This window comes from Corvus kubaryi, unplaced genomic scaffold, assembly GCF_017639235.1.
Source record: "Corvus kubaryi isolate FWS band 111438036 unplaced genomic scaffold, C.kubaryi_AGA036_p1.0 138, whole genome shotgun sequence".
Classification (NCBI taxonomy): Eukaryota; Metazoa; Chordata; class Aves; order Passeriformes; family Corvidae; genus Corvus; species Corvus kubaryi.
In genome coordinates, this window is record NW_024580672.1 from 4794209 (window position 1) to 4817583 (window position 23375).

At 53.9% G+C, this 23375-nt stretch overlaps 1 protein-coding gene across 3 annotated transcripts in view; it reads right to left on the reverse strand.

Annotated features, from left to right (window-relative positions):
• PSD (pleckstrin and Sec7 domain containing) overlaps positions 1-23375 on the reverse strand; it is a 45668-nt gene that overhangs the window by 12190 nt on the left and 10103 nt on the right. For all 3 annotated transcript variants that reach the window (XM_042018767.1, XM_042018766.1, XM_042018768.1), the window contains 9 exons: positions 21952-22852; positions 21769-21871; positions 20667-21129; positions 14716-15159; positions 6534-6728; positions 5942-6022; positions 5256-5368; positions 4401-4459; positions 3768-3857 (listed from right to left, as the gene is read on the reverse strand). In XM_042018767.1, coding sequence (XP_041874701.1) covers positions 3768-3857; positions 4401-4459; positions 5256-5368; positions 5942-6022; positions 6534-6728; positions 14716-15159; positions 20667-21129; positions 21769-21871; positions 21952-22728 — 2325 coding nt within the window. In that variant the 5' untranslated portion in view covers positions 22729-22852. The remainder of the gene's footprint in view (positions 1-3767; positions 3858-4400; positions 4460-5255; positions 5369-5941; positions 6023-6533; positions 6729-14715; positions 15160-20666; positions 21130-21768; positions 21872-21951; positions 22853-23375) is intronic.

Below are 23375 nucleotides of genomic sequence, written 5' to 3' on the forward strand. Positions count from 1 at the left end.
CCACACCAGGGACCTACAAAGCCGGTAGGAGACGGGGCCAGTGGACACGTGCTCAGACTTCCCATCTTCAGTGTCCACCCCACACTTAAGCCTCTTGCCTGTCCCCCCTCCCAGGTCAGGCCAGAAACAGCAGTAGCTACAGTCACCCAGCTGCTTATGGGCAGGACAGAGATGCTTCAGGCAGTTGCTCCCGAAGAAGCAAAGAGCGCGGCATCCTTGCAGAAAGCACGAGGATCGATGTGTAATTTAGTTAGGCTTGACTGAGCAGGAGATGCAGCCGTGGAGAGGGGGAAATTTTCCACTCTGTCCTAACTGTTTGGCATAGTGATCATTTGGCACAACTTGTGAGGGAGGGGGCATGGATGCCTGGCACATCAGATGTACTGGGCTGCCCTTGCGGCCAAGGGAGCCATGGGAGACAGGGGCAGAGCAGCCTATCGCTCCCAGGGGAAACAGGCAAAAAAAAAAAAATAGCCCGAGGGATTACACTGAGCAAGCGTTCCTGTGATTATAGCTCAGAGGTGGGAGCCAGGGCTTTCTTCCCACATTGCTAATCACTTACCCAGCACTCTGAGCGTCTGAGCCCTGCTGTTGTGCCTCCAAGCTGGAAGGTGGGGGCCCATCCTACCTTCCTCCCCCGAGGACCCGACTGCATTGTCAGGCTTAATTCATTAACATTTGTGACGTGCTCTGGGCTCCTAGGCTGGAAGGCAGCACAGATTTGGCTCACTCCTGCAATTGCTAAGCAGTGCTGGTGAGAAATGGGGCCTGATTTGGCCCTGCTGTCAGCCAGTGAAGCACAAGGTTAAGCTAAAAGGATAAGGAAGATGGGGATGAGCTAAGGCTCCACAAAGTGATCAATCATGTAAAGGTCAAATTCACACCTGAAATGTAGCAGACAATCAGCAACGCTGCGTGAAATCCCAGGGGACCTGGGCTGAAATCACACTGTCAAGAGAAAAGCAACATCTCAAGAGCTAACCAAAATACCACCAGCTCCAGGATGTCCTGCTTCCACCTCCTTCCTTGCTGCATGGATAGCTGCCTTCATATGGCCACAGGAGTTCAGCCTGCATTTGTGGGCATCTTTGGGAACAGCATTATATGGGTTCTTATATCCCTGGCATGGCTCCATGCCTTATCAGGGGAACATCTCAGCTGGAGAGCTGGGCAGCCCTGCCTGTAGAGTACAGTTCTCCAGGGGATCTTTCAGAGACAGAGGAAAGGGTTTCCAGCAGCAGTGCTGGTAAGGCAGCACTGCCTTAGTTCCAGCAGCGGTGCTGTGCAGGGCATAGTGAGGCACTGGCAGTGAGGGGGATGTGATGCTCAGCTGTGAAAGCTTTTCAAGTGTTTTCATTGCTTCTGCATAAAACTGGGACTGTTTACATGTATTATCTAGTAGCAGATAAAGTTCTCGTCTGACTTAAGCTGCCACATGCTCTCAGGCATCATGCTGCGTTTGTCTTGGGACTCCCTGCAGCCAGAGACAAGGGGAGTGCTCAGGCTCCCTGTGGGTCTATTCCTGATGCTGTCCTCAGAGTCACAGGGGATGGTGGCCGTATGCCCCTGCAGCCACCTAGGTCCTGCCCTACTGCCCCAGTTCCCTGGCAGCAAGTGCTTTGGGTGAGAGCCACCTCCAGCCCTGAAGTCCATGGGGTAGCAGCCTGTGCTATCTACCCAGGCAGGCTGGGAAGAGCCCCCAGGACCCTTCTTCTGTGGTGCCGGAGCTGCCCAAGACCCAGCCTTGAGCTTTGGGAAGCTCTTGTGAAGCCTGCCAGCCCTTCCCCTCCCCTTACCCTTAGGAAACGCGTGTGCTCCAGGAGCGCTAAAATTAGCCAGACAGCTGTGCGGCACGCTTGCACAGGAGGCTCAGTCCCCAGGCACAGCCTGCCTGCCAGGTCTGCCAAGGAGGAAGCATCCTGCCTGGGGTAACAGGGCTAATGCAGGTTGACACAGGGAGGGCAGCAGGAGAGCCTTTCCCCATTTGTCTGCCCCTGAGCCTGTGCAGGGACCAAAGCGCCAAGCAGCCAAAAGCAGTGGGCAGAAGGGAAAGAGTGTCTTCTCTGGATGTGCTGGCTAAGGCTGCCCAGGAGAGGCAGAAGTTCCCCTTGTCAGTCCTCTCCCCAGCACAAGCCAACAGCCCTTTCTCCATCTCACCTGCTCCAGAATCCCATGCCCTCTTGCATGGGCAGGGGGTTTCCGAAGCAGAGTGGTGCTTCAGGTGAGGAGCTGCAGCCTGCCCTGCCTGAGGTTCCTCACACTTTCACTCCCCCACCCCAGCATGGCTCCTGTACAGAGGCGGCTGAAAAGCGGCGGTGGGAAGCACCACAGCTGCAGAGGGAACAGGCCATTTTTAGCAGAGCAGCCTCCCAGCTGCTGGGCTGCAGGCAGAGCTGTGCGGGGCTGTGCTGCAACACTGCAGCCTCCCTCCACTTACACCCAGCAAACGCCTTGGCCCCTGCCCGTGAGAGAAGGCCTGTAGCTTCATGGCACTTCCTCGCTGTCCTATTTCCCTCTGTCTGGGATCTGATGTGGTAACTGGATCTCATATGTTTGAACTGCTGGTGCTTTGTGGGGGACAAGTTTAATAGGGCAATGCCTCAAGTGTGGGCACCCAACCACGGGGCAGTGAGGGACGCAAAGAGGGCACACCAAGAAGTCTGTGGAGCTCAGATACCAAGGTGCAGCAGCACTGAAGGGCTGGGGTTCAGGGTCCACATTTCACATGTTTCCATCCATTTTGTGTGCTTAAAGCCTTTTCTGGAGCTAGGTTTAAAATTAGAGGAGAATTTTTCCTGAGTAACTCCTTTTACATGCGAAGTGTGGGCTGAGAGGGAGGACAGCCCTATTGAGAACTGCTGGTAACCCCTTAATGATGGGGTGAGCGACAAAGCCAGGAATAGACCCACAAAGGCTGAAAAGGGAGCTCAGCTTTTCACCCTCTGTTGTCTTTTTTCATCAACCACCTCCCCCCCGTTGTGGCTCCAGCACCCTGTGGGAACCCATCTTCCACATCACGAGTATTTGCCAACTGTAGCACTTCACCAACAGCAGCAGTTTCTGCCTGGAAGACCCCATGGGAGCTAAGCTTATTCCCAGGGTTTGAGACGGGGAGACAGCAGCTTAGAAAACCCTCCTGAGAGCAGGCGATGCCAGAGAAGCGCAGCAGTCCAAGGCCAGAGATGCTTGCTGAACACTGCTCTCCCTGACCAAGCCCCACTAGGAACTGGGTCAGGCAGGGAGAAGGCAGGAGTGTCCCAGTCACACCAGTGTGGTGAGTTCCCAGATCCGAGGTTTTAACCTCTAGCCCATTCTCCCCATCACAATGCCTTGCCCATATCACCTGTGTCACCGAAGATGGCTCCAGTCCCAGGGCCTGGCCAAAGTTTTGGGCCCCAGTACTTCAGGGAGTCAGAAAGGGCTGAGTACCACAGAACTGATACCAGGAAGCCTCTGGCTGCAGCTGGGCAAACCAGCCCTAGTAAGGTGCCCCATGAGTGCTCCCTTGCCTGCAATACAGGCACAGCAACAGCAATGAGGGAATCAGAACCCCAGGCAAAGTTCCAGTGTCCTCCTGGGGGAATGGAGCAGCCCATGTTCCCCTCAGGAAGGCAGGAGCACAACTGCAGGCTCAGGTAATATCACTGTTCTTGCATGTTAACGCATCTTGCATTCATAGCATCTCAGGTAGCCCTCCATGTGATCCAGCCCAAAGCTCTCACTCTGCTCCTGCTGTGTGGCCAGCCATGGAGAACAACCAAATTTACCTTGAGCAGCTCCTTGGGGAAGTCAGTGCCTCCATTGAGTCCCTCCAAGTTGCCAATGAAGTCGGAGCAGGACATTCTCTTCCCAATGTTCTGGGGGTGTCAGGGGGAGAGAAACATTGGGATTACCTTTGGGACAGAGGTCATTGCTGGCTGGAGCAGGCCCCACAGCCCAGGAACAGACACCCCATCTCTGCAGAGGGGTGAGGGACCAGCCAGGTCTCGGGAAGGCTGCTTGCAGGTATGGGGAAGTTGTTGGCTTTGCAGACACTCCAGGAGTTTTAAATAGCCTCCTTTTTCAAAATTGTGTGCTCCATGCTCCCAATGACAGCTGGTTTTGGAGTCTCATTCCCACCTTCTTTCCCTGCTCAGTTTTCTTTTCTGTCCTCGTTCCACCTCTACATCTTTCAGCTCAGCAAGTCTCCTTCAAAGCCCCGTTCTCTCCTTCATCAGCCCCTCCTGTCATTAGCCTTTCTCCTCTATCCTCACCAAACACATCAGGGGTGACCAGCCAGGCCCAGGGTCCCATGTTTCCTGCTCATGTGGCACTGTCCTCACTCTTCCCCAAGCACCTACAGTTTCAGGGTGGTGGGATCAGACAGGGGACAGACCGGGGCAATGGCAGTGGTAACTTACATGTCCATGCAGATCTGTGTTTAGCAGCATCAGGGCGCACGTGAGGGTGTGGGCTCCGTCTGCAGCACAAGCACAGGACAGGAATTAGAGCCCCCAGCTCAGCCCTTTAGCTGGCAGTCCAGTGCCTCAGAATCTTAGGAAGGATACGGGGTCTCTGAGCCTCCAAGACAGCACTGAGCCCCCCCCCACCCTGGGCACAAGGGGACACAGCAGTCACTGCAGCACTGACAGCATGCAGGTGAGTAGGTAGGAGGCTGCTGGTTCCAAACCTGAGCATACAAATTCCCTTCCAAGCCTGCAGCCCCTATAGCCAGGCAGTCATGCTGTAGCTAATCCTGCAGAGCTCCTAGCATGGCAAGGTAGGACCAACACAGCCTCTGCCAGCCAGGCAGCCCAAAGCTCACCTGTCCCAGAGCCAGCCCAGAGCAGACCCAGCATAGGAATACACACAGAGGAGGTGCAAAGACATGAAATAGTATAAAGTGGGTGCCTGTGCTCCTCAAATGTCAGGCGCACAAGTTTCCTCACTTAGATATTCCCTGAGCTGAGGGTCTGAGAGCTGGGGTCTCTTTGGTGAGGAGTGTGCTAAGGGTGCCTCTTGCACTAATCTGCTCAAAGTCAGAATTAAGAATGGGTTGAGCCCTAATTATGCATCATCCAACCAGACCAGGCTTAAAAAAATATATATAAAGCATCTGTTATTTGAGGGAAATTACATACCGGGGCTATCTTCTAAGGCATCAGTATAGGCTCTCTGCCTGCTCTCTAGTTTCAGTTTGAGCACATTCGCCAAGCTCAGAAACACATAGGCTCCCCTGAAACATGCACACCCCCCACAGACATGCAGTTTCCTACCTTCTGAAGAGATGGAATTGGGATTACACTCATAGTAGCGCTGGGAAAAGTGAGCCAGCACCCGCTCTCGCTCTTGTGTCTCTCCCATCAAGGCCAGCTCTTTTAGAAAGGACCTGAAAAAGCAGCAGCAGCAGCAGCAGCAGTGTTGGTCACACATGAAATCCACTACAGTTTCTGCAACACACCCTGTGCAGGAATGGAGCTGTGCTTTCTGGTTTGGAGACCTTCCTGTGTGCTGGATGAAGCCCTGCCTTTGCACATCCTTCCCTCCCTCCAAACCCACTGCGGGACTCTCCTCCAAGTCCATAGCACCATATCCTGCTGGCACATTGCAGAGACCTACAACCAATCTCAGGACCTACACTGGGAAAGGAGGCAGGTGTAACAACAGAAGGATTTGAGTTCAAGACCTGGAAACCCAGGCCTAGGTGAACCTGACTGTCATTCAACTGCACTGACCATTAAATTAAGACCAGGGGTGTTTTTTCTTGGTTGCATGGCTGAGAGACCATCTGGGAAAACACCCTCTCCTATTTAAGAGGTAAGAGGATCTCCAGGTGGGAGTCAAGGGGTCTGCCTGCTCCTGCAGATCTCTATGTGGTTGCAGAGCTGTAGAGGGCACGGTCTGTTGGGACCCCACTCTGGTGGCCACCACACATACACATGTACACACACTCAGCTCTGACCTGAGAGCCTGATCCAGACTCATCCCTGTGAACACAAAGAACTTCAGATATTCCCCTGCCACCATCCTGCTGAACTCGTTGCTGAAATAGAAAAAGGGGAGGCTGAGAATGGGATTGACCAGACTGTGGGGACAGCCAAAGGCACACAGGGGCTGGGTGGATTCTAGGAGACTGGGAGCTCCCCAGGGTTGCAAGAGGCATGCCAAGGACAGAGACCCCATGCTCCCATGAAACTCAGAGAAGTCACCCACAAATTCACTGTGAATACTGGGCATGTAAGAGAAAATGAAGAAGCTATAGAGGGAAGGGCCCCCGAGAGGTCAGCTAGCCACCCCCTGCCCCAACACCTTACTGAAGCATCCGAGATGCAGTCATGGTAGGAAGGTATGAAAATCTGGATGTCTTCCAGGTTTTAAGACCTTTAGAGGGAACATCTGGTGCAGATGTACCAATCACGAGGAGTGGGTTTTGAGGTCCTGCCAGCGGCTCCTTGCCAGCCTGGTGCCCCACAAGGGCAGCAGCTGCGGGTGCAGCGCAGGTGCAAGTGAGCTCCTTGCAGAATGGAATATTCCTTCCAAATACCCACACGTACTTCTTCCCCAAGTGGCGAGCCACATCTGCTTTTTTAAAGCCATCCAGATTGTAGAGCCTCTTGGCCAGGCGTTTGGCAGCCTCCAGGTCAGCCTTGTGTCCATTGGAAAGCGTGTCCGTGCTGCCCAGGGCCAGCTGCTCCACACTGTCCATCTCCGACTCCGAGTCTGAAACCAGCTGGCTCTGGGGGCGGTCGCTGCAATGGGAAGGGACACTCCATGTTAGCCTGCCTACAGATCCTTTCCTTGTTCAGCTTCTCAGGAAATGCATGTTCCTCACCCTGCTTTGGAGACTAGCTACTCACTGCTGGGACCCAGGATGAACTGCACTGGTCAGAGACACTCATCAGCTAAGGGAGGTAAGGGAAGGTGTGGGAATATAGGTTTGGGAGGAGAGGTGGGGTGATGGGACAGCACCAGTGACTGAGTGACTGAACCAAGGCACTCAAACCAACATTCACACTGGATGTGGAAGGAAAGGACAACTACTCCAAAGTCCCCCACTTTGAATCTGTGAAACTGTATGTGTGGGCTCAGGCTCTGCCAAGCTCAGCTGTAGCAGAGACTTGGAGCAGAAACATGTGCACATCACATGCTGTCCTACAGCTCCATACTCATTTTTTAATCTGGACAAACTCCTGTGTTGCTCTCAAGTGCAGTTTCTACCCAAGACAAGACAACTATAATTCCTTCATTCGCCTTTTCCCACCCACGGATTTCAAAGCACTACACAGACAGCAAAGCCAAGGCAGAGAGGGCGAGGATGAAGGAAAACCCCCCTGGCCTCCCAGCTCACAGTGGGGTGCACTGTCTTCTCCAGGCTGCCCATCAGCTCTCGGCCCACCACACCTTAAATGGCCATGTTAGGAGACACTCTTGGCTTGGCCCCCGAAGCAATCTGACTCAGCTGTGCAGAAGCTATCCCAACCAAAAGCTGGTTGAATCTAATCAACAACAAACGTTAAACAACTCTGACCTCGCCCAAATTTTCTGGCAGCCCTTGCAATGTTCCAGTCTGATTTATTTTTAAAAGTCTCTAATTGAGTTTTAAGAGGCCTGGTCTCCTGAGCCAATTACCCAAGCCAGTCTCCTTGAGGCTCTGCTTTTTTCAAGAAGGACAAGCCTCCTCCTGCTCAGCACTGCCTGTCCCAGGGGAGCCCTGCACAATACTGACAGGCGGCCTCATGCCCCGGGGGGCTCTCAGGTGCCATCCTCTCCACCCTCCTGTCACCCCCAGCCACCATGCAGCAGGAGAAGCTGCTCTGCATTCAAACCTGTGGGTCAGACACTTCCCTAGTGAAAGCAGCTCCAACACCGTGCAGGTCCTTGGAGACGTGCTTTTCTCAGACCACTGCTGAACTCAGCGGTGCCAGGAGGTGATTGTGGTAAGACCTGGATAGGTGGCTGAGGCAGATCTGTGCCCACTTGGCTCCAGTCCTCCCCAGGGAGACTACCCATCACTCCAATGTACCCTGGTGGAAACAGCCATGAGAGTGGTCACAAGGTCACTAGGAGTTCATCAGGTCTGACTCCACCAGCTCTGGGGAGCTGTGCTGGGCAGGCAGTTTCCAGCATCATCAGCACACCCCATCCTGTGGGCAAATCTTCCACCTGCCGAAAAGCTCTTCTCCTCCCAAAACAGCCACATCCAAAGGTGCTGCTGGCATGGGCCCTGGTGCCTGGCTGTGCCTTCACTGTCTGGCAGGGTCAAAGTTGCTCTGACAGCGGAACAGGCTGGGTGCTGCTGGGCCAGTGCTGGGCACACACCTGGGCCCCACTTCATCTCCTTGTGTGGCTGCAGTTACTGCAACCTCAACCAAGGACAGAGGTCACAGGCTCTTTGATTCCCAGAGGCAGAGGAGACGAATCCATCCCAGCAACTGGCACCTGCCAGCCATGGGTTGTGGCTGATTTTTTGCTAAAATCCTTATCTGCTATCACAAGGGCACAGGCACTGTCCCCTTTGCAGCCCAGCAGTTCCAAGGGTGCTTTTCCAGTCACAGGCTGAGCTACAAAATGCAAAGCCACCCCTCCAACACTCCCCATGCTCCAACTGCATCTCCAGAGCAAGTCGCTGCTCAGTCACCCTCTCAAAATCTTTTAGTTCTTCTCTGCACCATCCCTAAAACTCCTGATATCCTTCTGGACCTCATCTATCCTGCCTGAGAGGTTGTCCTCCCTCACATGGCCAGTTCCTGGAGCATCCAGAGACAAACCTAGAGCTCCAAATCTCCCCCCATGACCTCTCTTCCCAGTCTATGGTCCTCAGCTTTCCTACCTAGTGCTGAGCATCCAGGCATGGAGCCATTTACTAAATCTCTCTCGTCCTTCAATAATTGTATCTTGCTGCAGGGTCCTAGCCTGTTACTACAATTCCTGCCTTGCTACTTGCAATGAGCATGCAGGGATCTCAAAGCTTGAGTCTCAGTGGAATCTACTGCTCCCTCCCTCACCAAGTCCCAGTACTAATTTGGTGTTTTTCATCAGCAAAGCATAACCTTGCTCTCAGGACGAGGTACTACTCAACCATGCCATGAAATGGGTTTTTTTCTAGCACTCAAGCCACTCTCATGCAGTTAAATATGGACAGTCAGCCTCTATAGGCTCAGAATGCCTTCTTTGTGGCACCTGTCTTCCACCACTCAAAGCCCCAAATGGCTTGGAGAATGTGCAGCTTAAAGACAGGAAAACAAGAGCCCAATTCTCAAGTAAATGGAGACCAGAGCAAGGGACGTGTCCATGTCAGAGGTAACTGAGGTTATGCTAATTTTCTTGCCAATAAACTAATTGCAGGTCTCAGGGTGAGGGTTTTTTGGTGTACCTAGTAAAGTGACATTTTAGTTTGGCCTGAAGAAACACTGAGATAATATTTTTTACATTAAATGCACACTTAAGGAATAAAGATCAAATTTGATATTGTGCAAATATCCTCAGTGTGCCTGAAATAAGTCATTCCTAAGCAGACACAGAGCTAGCTCATCCCTCTCCCTGCTGCCACCACTCACATCACTGGGAGCACAGGTCCCCCTGTCACCTGAGAGGTGTTTGCTAGAGCCCAGTGTGCTGCAGTGAGGCACATATGGGGGTCTCTGCAAGGAAGGCACGTGATCCAGCACAGGGCTCAGGGCTCACCCTGGGACAGAGGCTCTTCACTGACCACTTCCCACCCCAGCTCAGCAGAAGGACTCATTGTGCTTCCCTGTCCTGGAAAACTGCTGTAGAATCATGGTCCTGCTCAGGGCCACCATACCACACACACTCCTTCTCCCAGGTCAGATGGTACTCCAGGGCCCAAATGTTCCTTCTCAGGGCCAAACACTCCTTTTCTGGAGCTGGATCATCATGTCACCTCAATATTCCTCCTCTAGCTGACCGCCCAGAGCCCAGAAGCAGAGACCACAGTACCTTCCCTGGCTGCAATACAGTGTGTCACTGCAGGAGTCCGGACATCCTCTCCACCTTGCCACCATCAACCAAGCTTACCTGGCACCATGTTTGCTCCATGGCTGCCAGCAACCAGGAGCAAATCTTCTCTTCTGGATGTGGAGCAGCAAGAAGGCAGTAGTTCTGTAAAGCCAGGCCCAAGGGGCTCACCTCCACCTCTGAGATGCCAGCACGGACCTATCTGCAGCAACAACCTGTTCCCCAGGAGCTGGGGTGTGCTCAGCTAAGTTCCTGGGCTGTCCAGGTCTGTCCTGACACATTTTCAGACAGGACACGTGCTGTAGGAAACTCCAGACACAATTCAAGTATCTCTTGCTCCCCACATGAGGCTGGTTTCATCCTACACCATGAAGGGACATGGCAAGGAGCCTGGTGCAAATCCACAAGGGACAGGTGCATGCAGCAGAGTAGCACTCTCCCCTCAATTCTGGAAGGCCCACATGCATAGCTAGATGCTCGTTGCCTCTGCCAAGCAAACCAAGCCTGCCTAATGTTGCTGCTAAGAATGTACCAGACCGGATCTTTGGCTGAGCTAAATAAAAGCTGCTCCTTCCATCGGTCTCAGTGGAGCGACTTTGATTTATGACAGCAAAGATCTGGGCCGGTTCATTCCTCACAGAACTGAAGTTAGGGCTGGGAGGACACCTGAAGGTCAGCTAAACCAGCCTCCAATCACAGGCAGGGCTGGTTGTGCTTTCTGGCAGCTCTGGAGTCCAACAATCACCCAGCCACAGCAGCACCCACCAGCATTACTGCTGACAGATCCAGATAGGACTGAACTTTGGGCATCTGTGCCCCTCCTCAGTCTTGTTTCTCTGCAGACTTCAAGAACCTCCCCTGCAGCACCAGCCTTCTCTGGAGATGTCTATCTGTCCTCCATCACCCCATCCCACCAGCTCTTCTTGTGAGGGACACAACTGCTCCTGCAGAGGACAGGGACTGACACTACAGTCCCACGAAACAATTTCTGATGCCAGCTGAGAGCCTTAAATATCCAGTTACTCACCTGCTGGATGGAGGGTTGTCTTCTCCTTCAGAAACACAGATGCCATGGGGTCAGCACAGGAAAACCTGGGTGTCTTGGACTCTTGGGCCAAGACCAGCCTAGGGGTTCTGAGTCAGATCCAAGAGCTGAAATTAATGCCTGACACATGGGGCTGCATCCCACACATATGTGCTACTGCTCAGGCCTCTGCAAGCAGACCTGCCATCCCTGGGATCCACTGTCCTCTGTGCCATGGTGGGCTGATGTGTCTTATGTCCTGGCTCCTGCTGCCCTTCATGGCTTGACATGGCCTGCATGGGGGAAAATTCCCCCAAGGCTTGTCCTCCATTTCTTGCTGTGCCAATGCTTGTGGGGAGACCTCTTCATCCTGCACCCTAGCCTTGTCCCCCTACTGTACTCCCAACCCAGCCCACCCCACACCTCCCTTCCCCTGTCTTCATCCTTTCCTCAATGTCCACCTTCCTCTGCTCAGCTCTCAGCCTCAACCTCCTGCATCACACCCCGAATCCACCCCATGGGGCCCCAAGCTGGGCACAGCCCTTCAGGGCATCCTCACCAGTTTGCCCAGTGCTACCTGGGAGCTCAGGCCAGCTGAGAGACCTGCGCTGGCCCTGGGAGGGGAGGGGCACCGGCTCCCCGACCGCTGCAGTGACTAAAGGAACCTTATAAAGAACGGCAGCAGAGCTGGCTGGCACGCCCCGTGCTCCAGCACACGCCAGCAGCCGCGCTCTGGCAGGGACGCAGCCCTGACTCCCGGCGCATCCTCCACCCGAGGCGGCTGCCAGCCCCACGGGCTCCCCGCTCCTCCCACACAGCCGCAGCTCCAGGGCTGAGCTCTCCCTCTAGCGAGGCTCCAGGCGTGCTGCCCTCGCCGCGGTGTCCGGCCCTTTTCACCAGGCGGTTTGCAGCCCCGCCTTGGATGTTGCTTCTCCCGCCTACCCTTCTTTCTGTCCCACCGCAGGCAAGCCCCGATGAGGCCCCAGCAGAACCTGCCTCGCTAGCAGAGCGAGTCACGTCTCTTCTCTCCCCGGACAAACCTCGGGGACCAGCACGGCTGCGCCCAGGGCCAAGGCTGACTCCAGAAGAGTGGGATTGGAGGGCAGTTGGGCAGCTGGATTTCAGGGGGCTTGCACCCCCAGAGAGATGCAGTTTGCACATTTACATTCCTCCGGGGCTGATGCCCCACAGCTCACAGTGCCTACCTGTATAGGACTGGGCAAGTCAGATGACCCTCTGGACACCTGCTTGCACCCAGCAGCTTGGCCAAGTCCTGCAATTTGGACCTGCAGTTGCAGAAGTCTGGCTGTCACCACTGAAGCAATCTCCCTGCAGTCCCCAGGGCTGCCCCAGCTCCTGGCTCACTATCTTGCCAGCACCGTATCTATCCCTGGCTGGCGAACCCAGGTCTGGAGGGACTCCCTAGGCTTTGGGTGCTCTGCCTCCACACATGCTTTGCAGAGATCTGTCATGGCCACAGGGACAGACTGCTTCAACTGCAGCTCTCTGCCAGCAAGAGTGAGGGACCTGCACACTTTCACCTCCTGCCCAAATGGGGTGACAACCTACTCACAGAGCCTGTGCTGGGGGTGTCACTGTGGGGTGTCCCACTATGGGGAGGGCAGGGAGGGGGTTCAGCCTCTGCTTCGTTCCTTTCAACCAAGCCTGCTGGAGTAGGTGCAGGCACCCCAGAGGAGACCTTTGTAGGTCTGCACTTAGACATACTTCCCACATACAAGGTCAAGATAAAAGCATGGTCTTAACTATCATGTGCTGAGTTACACCAGAGCCTTGGCGTAAACAACAAGGCTGCATGAACCAAGGCCACTGGCTGTGGGGGACATCACATCTCCCCAGCAATGCAGGGGCATCACTGATTGGCCATTCCTGCCACTGAGGGAGGTGAGAAGTCACAGGCTGCAAGGCTGTCTCCAACCCAGATCCTGACCCCAACTATTACAACAATTAGCACCAAAGCTTTTGGGGATGCGAGGAGGACAGCCACAGGGCAGCACATGCAGGCCTAGACCCACTGGTGTTCACCACCAGTCACACCAAAGCCCTGGAGCCTGAGGTCACCTCTGCCAACCCTGAGACTGACAGACAGTGTAAAGCACAGTCTCCACGGCAGAGTCTCCCTGCCCGGGGTCCCCAGGCCCCCTGCGCTGGTGGCAGTCAGTCTGTACTGCCTGTGACCATGGACAGTGCTGAATGCCTTGCTCTGGCCCTGCTGGCACAGGTGATGATGCATTAGACCAACTGCAGAGGGTCCTTAGCTCCTTTCCTCAGCATTTCCATTGAATACCCCTTAGTGGGAGCATTACAAGGATAAGCTCTGCTTGATCAGATCAGCCCTGCCAGGCATCAGATCAACCCTGCCAGGCATCAGGATCTGCTGGTTCGAGCTCATGAGAACCTTTGAGCAATCAGCCCAGACACTTCTTCCTGAAACTGCTTGGGAATCTTCAGCTTCATGTTCAGCTCCACTGAGAGTCTAGAAAGTTGGTAGCACCAGTGATGGGGAAGAGGAAACTTCTTGGATCTCCCCCTTGCCAGAACCCCCTGCCTCCTGAGGACTGATCCTGCAGATGATGGGCTGTCTCAGACCCTGGTTCCACATGCCTTCCCTGCTTCCCAACCTAGTTCCTGCTCCCCAGCCCCAATCTCCAGTCCTTTCCACTGCACCAGACGGCAGATTCCGACCACACCTCCCTCTCTGTCCACCGTTGCCTGTGGGACTGTGAGGGGAAGCTCACTCCATGCTGGGGAGCAGAGAGCTGGATTGCTCCAGGCTGGGGGCCTGCAGCAGTGCCCTGCTCCCCCACCTCTCATTTCTCACTGTCATGCCTGGATACTGTCACCCTTCACTGCCATGTGCCTCCCAGACATGACCAGTGTTACTGCACAAATCTTGCCTGGCTTCTGTGCTACCACGTCTCTGGCTTCCGTGTCCCAAAGAAAGGGAAGGCCTAACCCAGCTCCTCTGTGTCCCAAAATGCCCTTGGACTGACCCAAGGGCCACAGAGCTGATGTGATATCCCACTCTCCTCTCTTGACTGCGGACACCACAGAAGACACAGAGCTTAGATCTTCACCTGGCCACCCCAAGCTGAGCCTACAAAGATGGCACAGACTGCCACCAGAAGTTACATAGGTTTGGTGTGGAAAAGACCAAAGCCTGGTGGATGAGGGATTCAGGATGCTCATCTCTGCCCTCCATCTTCCAACATGAACATGGCTGAGGAGATTCAGGAAGCCAGAACAATAGGTACAAGACTATGGGACTCCTGCCTTTAAGAAACAAGTGGCTGCTGTGCAGATGGCAAGGGATGAAGTCCCCAGTAGGGAAATGCTGTTGAATTGCTACTGGTAGTCAACTTCAGACTGGCTCTCCCCACAGCCATCACAGATGCTGGACTGCCTTGCAATGAAAACCACCACAGGATTATAGTTTGGCACTCCCTGGTTGCTCGGCTGAAGGAGACCTCACAGCCCTCCAGTACCTACAAAAGCTGGCAAAGATGAAAATTGAGTTGTGCTCCCATCAACACACCTACCACAATACCATGGTGATCACTGGCCTGATCAGCCACTGTCTACAAAATCTAGCACATGCAGTCCTGACCCTTCCCCAGCAACACAAGTTAGATGCTGGCTGCAAACCAGACCTCACAGCATTAGACTCTACATCAAGCTTTAGCGGCCCAGCTGGACGGCAAGCAACTTTGGTCACTCACCTTGTGTTGGAGGCCAAGGGAGTGCCAAAGCTGTCCTCTGAGTGGCAAGGGCTGTGCCGAACGCTCTTCCTTCGTCTCCCCCGCTCCTCTTCCCTCTCTGTCCAGGGGGCATCTGTGGCCGAACTGGTCCCAGAGTCCGGCTCTAAGTGAGCCAGAGGAGCAAAGTTCTCCTCGATCAGCTTGGCGCTATCTCGGATTTGTCCCTGTATTTCTGGGGTGAGAGTTGGGAGGTCAAAAGTGAAAAAGGTCCCATGGGTACGGGCTGGGGAAGAAAGGATGTCAATGGAGTCCAGGCTGGTGTAAGATGTGCCTTTGGCTCGATGGGACTCCATGATAGTCTCAAAATGCTTGCTGAAAGAGTCCATGCCATCCTTGGAGAGACTGTGCCCTAGGAGGAAGGGCACTGGAGACTTGAGCATACCCTGTGTGTCTTGGTCCATGATCCTAGAGGGAAAGAAAGTGAGAAGAACTGATCATTGAAGAGCTAGGGATCAAAGCCTCGTGCTTCAGAAGGAAACTGAGGAGGGTAGAAACCTCTTCTGAACATCTGTAGACCACCAAGGAAACACCTTGCCTGCCCAAGACACCATGGGAAGCAGGGCTGGCCTCCCTCCAGACATATGTTTCTCCTTTAATATGCCACAGACTTTTGTTCCTTTACTGGCTCATCCTCATAAGAAGCTTATGAGATGGCTACTGCTCCCAATCACTTGACTTGAGCTTAGATCCAATAAAGGGCTCAAGTACTAGAAACAGGATGTGGTTCAGCTCCATTTCCAACCAAATCTGGAAGTGGCTGAATTTTTCATGAGCCTTCAGAGCTTCTGTCACCAATAAGGCTCCTCCTGAAGCTGCTCAGAACAGCATGACACCTTCCTCCATGACACATTTCACTGTGGTTACTGAGTACTATGCTCAGAGCATGACCAACACTCACCTGCAAGGTTTGCTGGCTGTTTCCACAAGGTGATGTTGAGTCCCAGGAGACATGTGTGACTGAGCACGAAGCGATACTGAGCTCCAGGTTTCCCCAGGCAGTACAGAGGGAGCCTCACACCCATCTCTGGGCTTGGGGATCTGAGCTGGCCCATGCCCTAGAGGCCATGATTGGTCCTAGCTCATCATCTTGTCAGGGATCAGCCCCACAGAAAGGCCCAGCCTGTCTCCAATGCCAGTCTGGGTCCAGCCCAACACAGAAATTTCTAAACCCTGAAGCCCTGAGTGTTTTGTCCTGTAAATGAGGTGAAGTACAGTCTGCCCACTTACCTAAGCACATGACAACACAGATGTTTGCAACCCAGGGAACATCAGTGCTTCAGCAGTACAAGCACAAACACAGTCCTAAAAGCCTACTTTACTCATAAGCTGCTATCATTTTATTATAGCAGCAGAAAAGCACTTGTTATGCCACTCTCTCCTCTGATTAAAGGAGAGGAACCGCTCCAGCCTGTCATAACATTTGTTATGAACAAACAGCTTCCTACAGAAGGCTCAGAAGATGCGTTGCTGTAACACACACCAAATTATTTTCATTCATTAGCCTTCACATGCCACTCAAAAATCTCACCCCAATTACTTCAGCAGGCCAAGAGCTGGCAGCTTGACTTCCCCTGAATGCCAGCTCTTTTCAAGGGGAGTGCAGCGAAGCCAGACACAGGTAAGCAAGGCAGGGAGCAGGCTGATCTCACCTATCCACCAGTATTTCCTTGGCTGTGCAGCACCACTTGACACTCTTACCATTCCTGTAGGAGCCCCAGGAGCAGCCACTTTCTGAAATGGCTTTTAGTAAGGACAAGGCAGAAGAGACCTCTTTAATATCTGCAGATGTGCTTTACAGATGCAAATGTGCATTTTCTGTCCTTCCCACCCAGCCTCATGCTACTAAACCAAGCTAATGCTGCTGACCATTTCGCACCTTGAATCCGTGAGGAGGGTGAATGACTGTGCCAGGGAAGACAATGCTAGCAGATTGGAAGGAATTTTGTTTCCAGGAGAAGTAGGTGGGCTCATTTTTGTGATCAAATATATTGCCACCAAGCCATAGAAGAACCATGGCTGGTTTTGTCCACACCATCCAAGCTCTGGAAACAATGTCTTCACCCCGAAATATCAAGCACAAAGCCATTCAGTTCCAGAAGGACGTAGTCACAGCAGCATGGGAGTAATATTGCCTGCTCAGACCCAGATGCTTCATCAGCCCCTGCTGCACTGCCCAGCTCCTCCACGCTCCGCCCTGGTCCCCCAAGAAGGGCCACTGCACTGAGACCAAGCCAGAAAAACCCAGCTGAGAGGAGCAGAGGAGAGAAGAAGATGCAGAAGGAGATGTAGGAGGAGATGCAGAAGCTGTAATCGAGCATCTGTGCAAGGATGACAGGCAGCAGGAAAGCAAATAGGTTTCCAGCCTTGAGCTGGTGCAGGAGGCAGTGAGCCTTCCTTAGGAGAGGGCCAGGCAGACATGGAATGGAAGCGGATCCAGGAGCCAAAAGCACCTCAGGCAAGGCTCTGGGTATGAGATCTGAGCAACTGGGTTTCTCATGCATCTGATGGCAGGCAAAGGGCTCTCCCACCTGGTGCTGCAAAGACATGCCATCCCTGGCAGGGGGAAGAAGAGGGGAAAACCTCTCCTCTGGCCCTCGGTGGTTTTAACTCTCTTCAAAATTCTCCTGTGACCCTCCAGACCCCTGACTGCCTCAGCCATGCCCCACTCCTCTAGCTCCAGGTCCCTCCAGCCTGCACAGGCACCAGCAGCTGCTGTGTGAGGATCTCACCTCAGTTCAAAGAAGGTGAGACTGGTCAGCACCGTCCAGCAGCCCCTAGCTTTATTCCTCTCTGAACAAAGCTCTTGTACAGACCTGTCTCAGGCAGCTCCTTGCAGTCCCCCCAGGCTCCTTTGCACTACTCCTCCAGCGTGGCAGCAGCCTGCTCTTAGGGCTCAGTGTCCTCACTTTTCCCATGCTTAGGCAAAGGTACTGATCACAGGCACTGCAGTCTCCCCTGACTGTTCACACTTCCCTGCCACATCCACGCCGTCATGCTGTCCCATGCCCTCTCACAGGAGCTGCGGGCACCTCCCCTGCTCATTGACAGGCGCCTGCCAGTGTCACCCCGACCCCGGAGCTCCATCCAGGAGCACCACCCCGAGCTGTGGCTCTATGGCCACCTCGGGCTCTGGGACAACACATCAGAGGCTTGCAGCTATTCATGCAGGTTAAGCACATGTTAAGCATTTGATGAAATTGAGACCATAACCATTCTTCTAATCCCCAACAAGGCTTGCCCTGCAGCTATTCTCTTGCCAACAAGAAGCAAGCACAAAGGCTCTGGAAAGGCTCCCCAAGCAGCAGATCTAAGGGCTTTTCTGGGCAAGGCTTACAGGGAGAAAAGGCATCAGCCTCCCATCAGCCCTCTGTGCTCTCGGGGGAACACAGCACTCCCTAGCAAAGCCTCTTCTCTCTTATCAGCCAAAGGCATCCATGCTGAGGGCCAAACCAGGCTCTTCCTATAGCTTAGCCAGCATCTCTGCTGATGCTCAGGGAAGAAGGGAATTGAGCCTGCTCTCGCTGACAGGTCTCGGCTCTCTGGGACTAATAGGAATAAAGACAGTAAAGGCTTAGACTAGTCATTAGAGTCAGTAGATATGACTAAAGGTATTCAGGAAGTGGATTTGCTGGAAGAAGACACAATTTCTTCCATCACTTTTCACATCTTGTTTGATTTGGTGTTGATTTTTTTTTGCTTTTAGCATGCTCTTATTTTGGGAGGGTAAATCATGAAAGAAGATTCTGAACTTTGGCCAGAATATGAAGCACAACAAAGTAGTACCAAGCCAAACTCCCTCTTGCATAGGGTGCTAAACCCTTAAAGCTAGATTTTCAAAGGGATGTACATGTCTAAAAGCTGAAAATCAGCATCAAAAAGTACTTCAGTGGTTTTGTAGGACTGGTCCTTCCCAGCAACCAGAACAGGCCTGGGGTTCAGCAGCTCCTGCAGCAGCAGAATGGTGCCAGGTCCAGGAAGCCACGGCAGCTTCTTCATCCCCCCAGCTTCACCCCTCCTGTGAGCAGGCAAAGCAGAAAGCTTGAAGCAGAAAACATCAATGCTGGTGACTGGTAAACAGGGATAAGGACTGCAGCTGCAGAGCTCAAAACAGTGTGTAAGCAAAAACCCAGGGCTGTGATGCAGGGACTAAACAAGCTTGCAATTTGAGCCTCGTGATATTCAAGACACTGTCTACAAGGTCTGCACTTACCAGGGGAATATTCAGGGGGCTGCACAGGGAAGAAACAACTGGTCTACAAAGAAGCTGTGCCAAATGAACACGACACCCCTATACACACATTGGTAATTATACTGGGAGCACCATCTTTTAGGAGCAACAGTGTGTTGTTTAAGGACACATCCAAGCTTTCAGCACTGCCTGGGGAGCTACAGTAGGATGTCTCAGAGGACAAAAAACAGGTCTAGCCTTACAGCTCATACAACTCACAGTGGCCTCAAGGATATTTGGAAATAAAATAATGCTATGCAAAAAAATTGTTACAGCAAATTGAAGAACTCGCAATAGCAGTAACTTTACACCTTACTCAAACATTCATTTGGAAAAAACCCAACACATGGCTTATTTTCAAATGGCTTATTTTCAGCTTTCTCTAGAACCCAAATTTTTGGAGGACAGGGTGGCTGGAATGTATTTGTCCCCTTCAATAGAGATGCAAGGGCTGGACAAACTGACAGGAGTCCATCTCCTCTTGGGATGCACACCTTCCCTCCTTGTTAGCTCAGCACCTTCACTCTTTTCCTTCCCAGTACAGGAGCACTACTGTATTAATGTATTATTAATGTATGTATTTCATTACTTTAAACTTCTGCCAACATCAAAACCTCCCTTTTCCTTTTCTTCCACCTAAATGCTCCCCACCTACCTTCTGCTCACAGCTAGGTGAGTTCATGCTGCCACGTGGCATTCCAGGCACCACCCTGGTTTTTGCTCTCCCCACTCCTGTGGAGCATTTGCTGATGATGCTGAGCCTCCTCACCTCACTCAAAACTCTTGACAATACACATGTCACAAGATGCCTGCACTGGGCCTTTCCCCTCCAGGTGGCTGTCCACCACAGTGCTCTGGAGCAAGTATCTACTTGATGATGCCCATCACTCCTCATGGTCAAACTACCACTCTAGCAGAAACTCCATGGGCAGAGTTTCATGCCGCCAAGCCAAGATGCCATCTCCCATATGTGCTAATTGCCAGTGCCTGGCATGGGGCAGATAGCAGCTGGGGGCACACTTGCTGCCCATGGGTAGGCAACTGAATGATAATCTTGGTGTCACCCACTCCATCAGCCTCCCAGCAAAGGGTGTTTTGCCACACATGTGAAAAATGACACAGAAGGCAAAAAAATGCTTTTTTGATCCCAGTGTATCCCCCTACTCTTTCCTGAACATGGCAAATACCTAATGAAGCCGAGTTGCTGAAGCACAGTCATCTGTGGGGAGAAGGACAGCCCAGCAGCACCTGCCAGCCCAGAGCAGCTCCAGGACACGACCTGTGCTCTGGTGCCCTGACACTGTCACCCCAACACCGGGCAGCACCGTGGCAGGATGTAATTAACCCGGCAGGACTCATGCTGGGAAGCCTTGACTCAGCTGGGCAACCTGAGCTGCAGGGCTCACCCCAGGCAAGCGAGGCCCATGGCACAGCGCCCAGAGCTGGATCCCCTGTGCTGGCTTACTCTTTCCATAGGGCAGTGAGGGCCCCCTTCCAGTCCCACCCCGAGCCCCAGTACCAATCCCTGTGGTGTGATCCGGGACCCCACCTCACTCCCATGCACAGCTTGCATGTTGCTACTGGGATTTTTGGCTCAGACACTTTCAAGCAGAGCTTGTTTTGCCATGCAGGGTGCAATAAGGAGAGTGAGAGGAGCTTTTTGCCCTTGCGCTCGGAGCCTCACCTCTTTTCCTTCCTCATCGCCTCAAACACCTCATCGTCCTCTTCCACGTCCCTGTCCTGCAGCCCATCCTTTGAGCAGCTGGTGCCTGGGGCGGGTGGCTCCTCCAGTGTGCTGTTCCTCCTGCCTGGCGTGCCCACAAAACTTGGGTTGCTCTCACTGTCCTTCTGGCTCTCAATTGCTGAATCAACCTCCTCCTTCTCAGCCAGGATATCATCGATGTTGGTTTCACGATAGCACCTCAGTGGCACAGTGTCTAGGTCTGTCTCAGAGTACTTAACTGTCCTCCTTATAATCCCAGTTTCACAGGAGCCAGGCTTCTGGCTGCCCAAAGGAGACACTTCTATCTCCACCTCCACATGGCTCAGGTTGTGTTCAGGTAGCAACCCTGGTGGCTCGGTTGGCAGTGGGGAGACAGGCTTCTGGGGGAGCTCAGCCAGGGGAGCGGAGTCGGGGGCAGAGGAGCCTGCAAGGAAGGCCCAAGTGTTCAGAGACATGGGGAGCTCTGAGGAGCCGCTCCTGCAGCATCACACACACACACACACACACACACACACACACACGCGCACCCCCAGAGTGCTGTCACATGTCATGGAATCATTAAGGCTGGAAAAGACCTCCAAGATAGTCAAGTCCAACCTTTGACCAAACACCACCATGGCAACAAAACCATAACACTAAGTGCCATTCCAGTTGTTTCCTGAACACCTCCAGGAATGGGGACTCTACCATGTGATGGGCATGGGAGAACAGTGATGAGGAGGCAAAAGGAGAAACGGTATGAGAGGCAGAGACAGGCTGTCAGTGCTAGCGCATCTGCAGCCAGCCCTGAGACCATATCCAAACCCAAAAGCTCTTCTGCAGAGGCAGCCAGGGGCTCTTTTGCCACCTCTTTTTCATGGCCACATGGGACTTTGCAGGGAGGTTGGTACATGCATGATCTGACCCCAGGAGGACATAGGCTGGCCAGTCGTGGGGAAATCAGCCCTTTGGTGGGCACTGAGAAGACCCAAGGGATGTGCAGCCCCAGTATGAGTCCTGGCAGCAACACGGACTTAAAAGGAGGGGTGGGCCAACCCAATGGCATCTACCTGCAACTTCTTACCTGTCTTTGGGGTATCTGAGGAGCCATAGAAGAATTCCCACTTGGCCTTGGCAATACGCTGGGCATGGGCAGAGCTCTGTCGGGGGTACAGCCAGGTGCTGCCCTGCAGAGAGGAGAGCAATGAGCAGGCAATGCATACCCAGGGCAGAGCCCACGTCCAGTGTAGGAGACCCTGGTACCTACCTGATGTCGGGGCTCTGGCTTCAGGGGACTCCTGGCGAAGGTGGGGAACTCCTCTGGCAGCCCATTGGTTAGGGATCGGCAGAGGCAGCTGGTGTCGAGGGCACAGAGCTCCTTCCCACAGGGACGTGTCTCCCCAGGGGTCCTGCCCCCGGCCAGGAGTGGGTCAGATGCAGAGGCCTCCAGCTTCAGCGTGTGCAGGAGCCGCTCCTGAGGCAGGGGCTGGGGCTGGGGGGATCCCACATCCCCCCCGAGCTCCAGACTGCGGCTGAGGCTGTAGGGGCCATTCTCCCAGCGGAGATGGGGGGTTGTCGGGCAATCCACGGTGCGCACGCTGGCCTTCTCAATGAAGCGGAAGGTGACCACGGAGCTGTGTCCCTCCGGGGTCGCCGCCACCGGTGGACTGCGGCTGCCCAGAGAGGCGACAGCCGGGCTGGGCCGACCCCGCCGTGGGGTGCAGGGGGCGGTCAGTCGCCCCGCGCCTGGGCAGCTCCCGCTGCCGAAGGGCGCTGCCTCGGCCGGCCTGCGGGCCAAGGAGCCGGTGCTGTTGTAGAGGCCGAGGGGGCAGCGGCGAGCATCGGGCGCCAGGCCCTTGCGCAGCAGGTGGAGGCGGCCGGCGTTGAGGTTGGGGGTGAGGCAGGGCGGGGGGCTGCACCGCCCAGCCTCGGGGCTGTCCCCCACCAGCCAGGGCCTCCGGTTCACCCTGTGGGCAAAGGGCGGGGGAGAGGCAGCGCAGCCGTCTTCGGTGTGGAAGTGGACGGGTGCCCCTGCTTGGGCCATCCTGACAGAAGAGGGCACAGAGGTGTCAGGTCCAGAGCCCAGCAGGGTGGCACAGGCACAGCAAGGCAGGTTCCCAGCACCCCTGAGATGTCTGAAACAAGAGGCGATGCATCCTCAGGCAGCCCTGAAACAAGGGCAAGGAGCTGGTTAGGGAAGGGAAGGCACAGAAAAGAGTCTGAGGCCACGGGGAGGACAAGCCAAAGGTGCCCTGCCCTCGTGGCACAAGAAAGATATGCTCCAGCTGAGACAGCCCCCAGCAAATCCCCTCCTGCTGCAAGAAGGAGGCAAGGTTCATCAAGGGCATCTCACCAGCACCACTGCCTGGATGCTGGCAGCCCTTTGCTTGGTCCCCAGGCACCCACAGTGATTGCTTTCTCCCCAGGGCGCCAGGATGCTCAGGCACTTTCCCCACAGTCCAGCACCCCAGACACTGCAAGAGAGTGCACTATAAAATGGGTTTCATTCATTCTGCTTTAGGCTGAATATATTTACTACCCACAGCCTACAGCCTACTAAAATCACTTCAATAAGGGGAAAAAAAGTATCTACTGTATCACTGAGACATCCTCCAACTATACTTGCTCAAGGAGTTTAATATGAGCAGCAAGGGCAAGGAGCCTCTCTCTTTGGAGGTCAGCCTGGGTTTA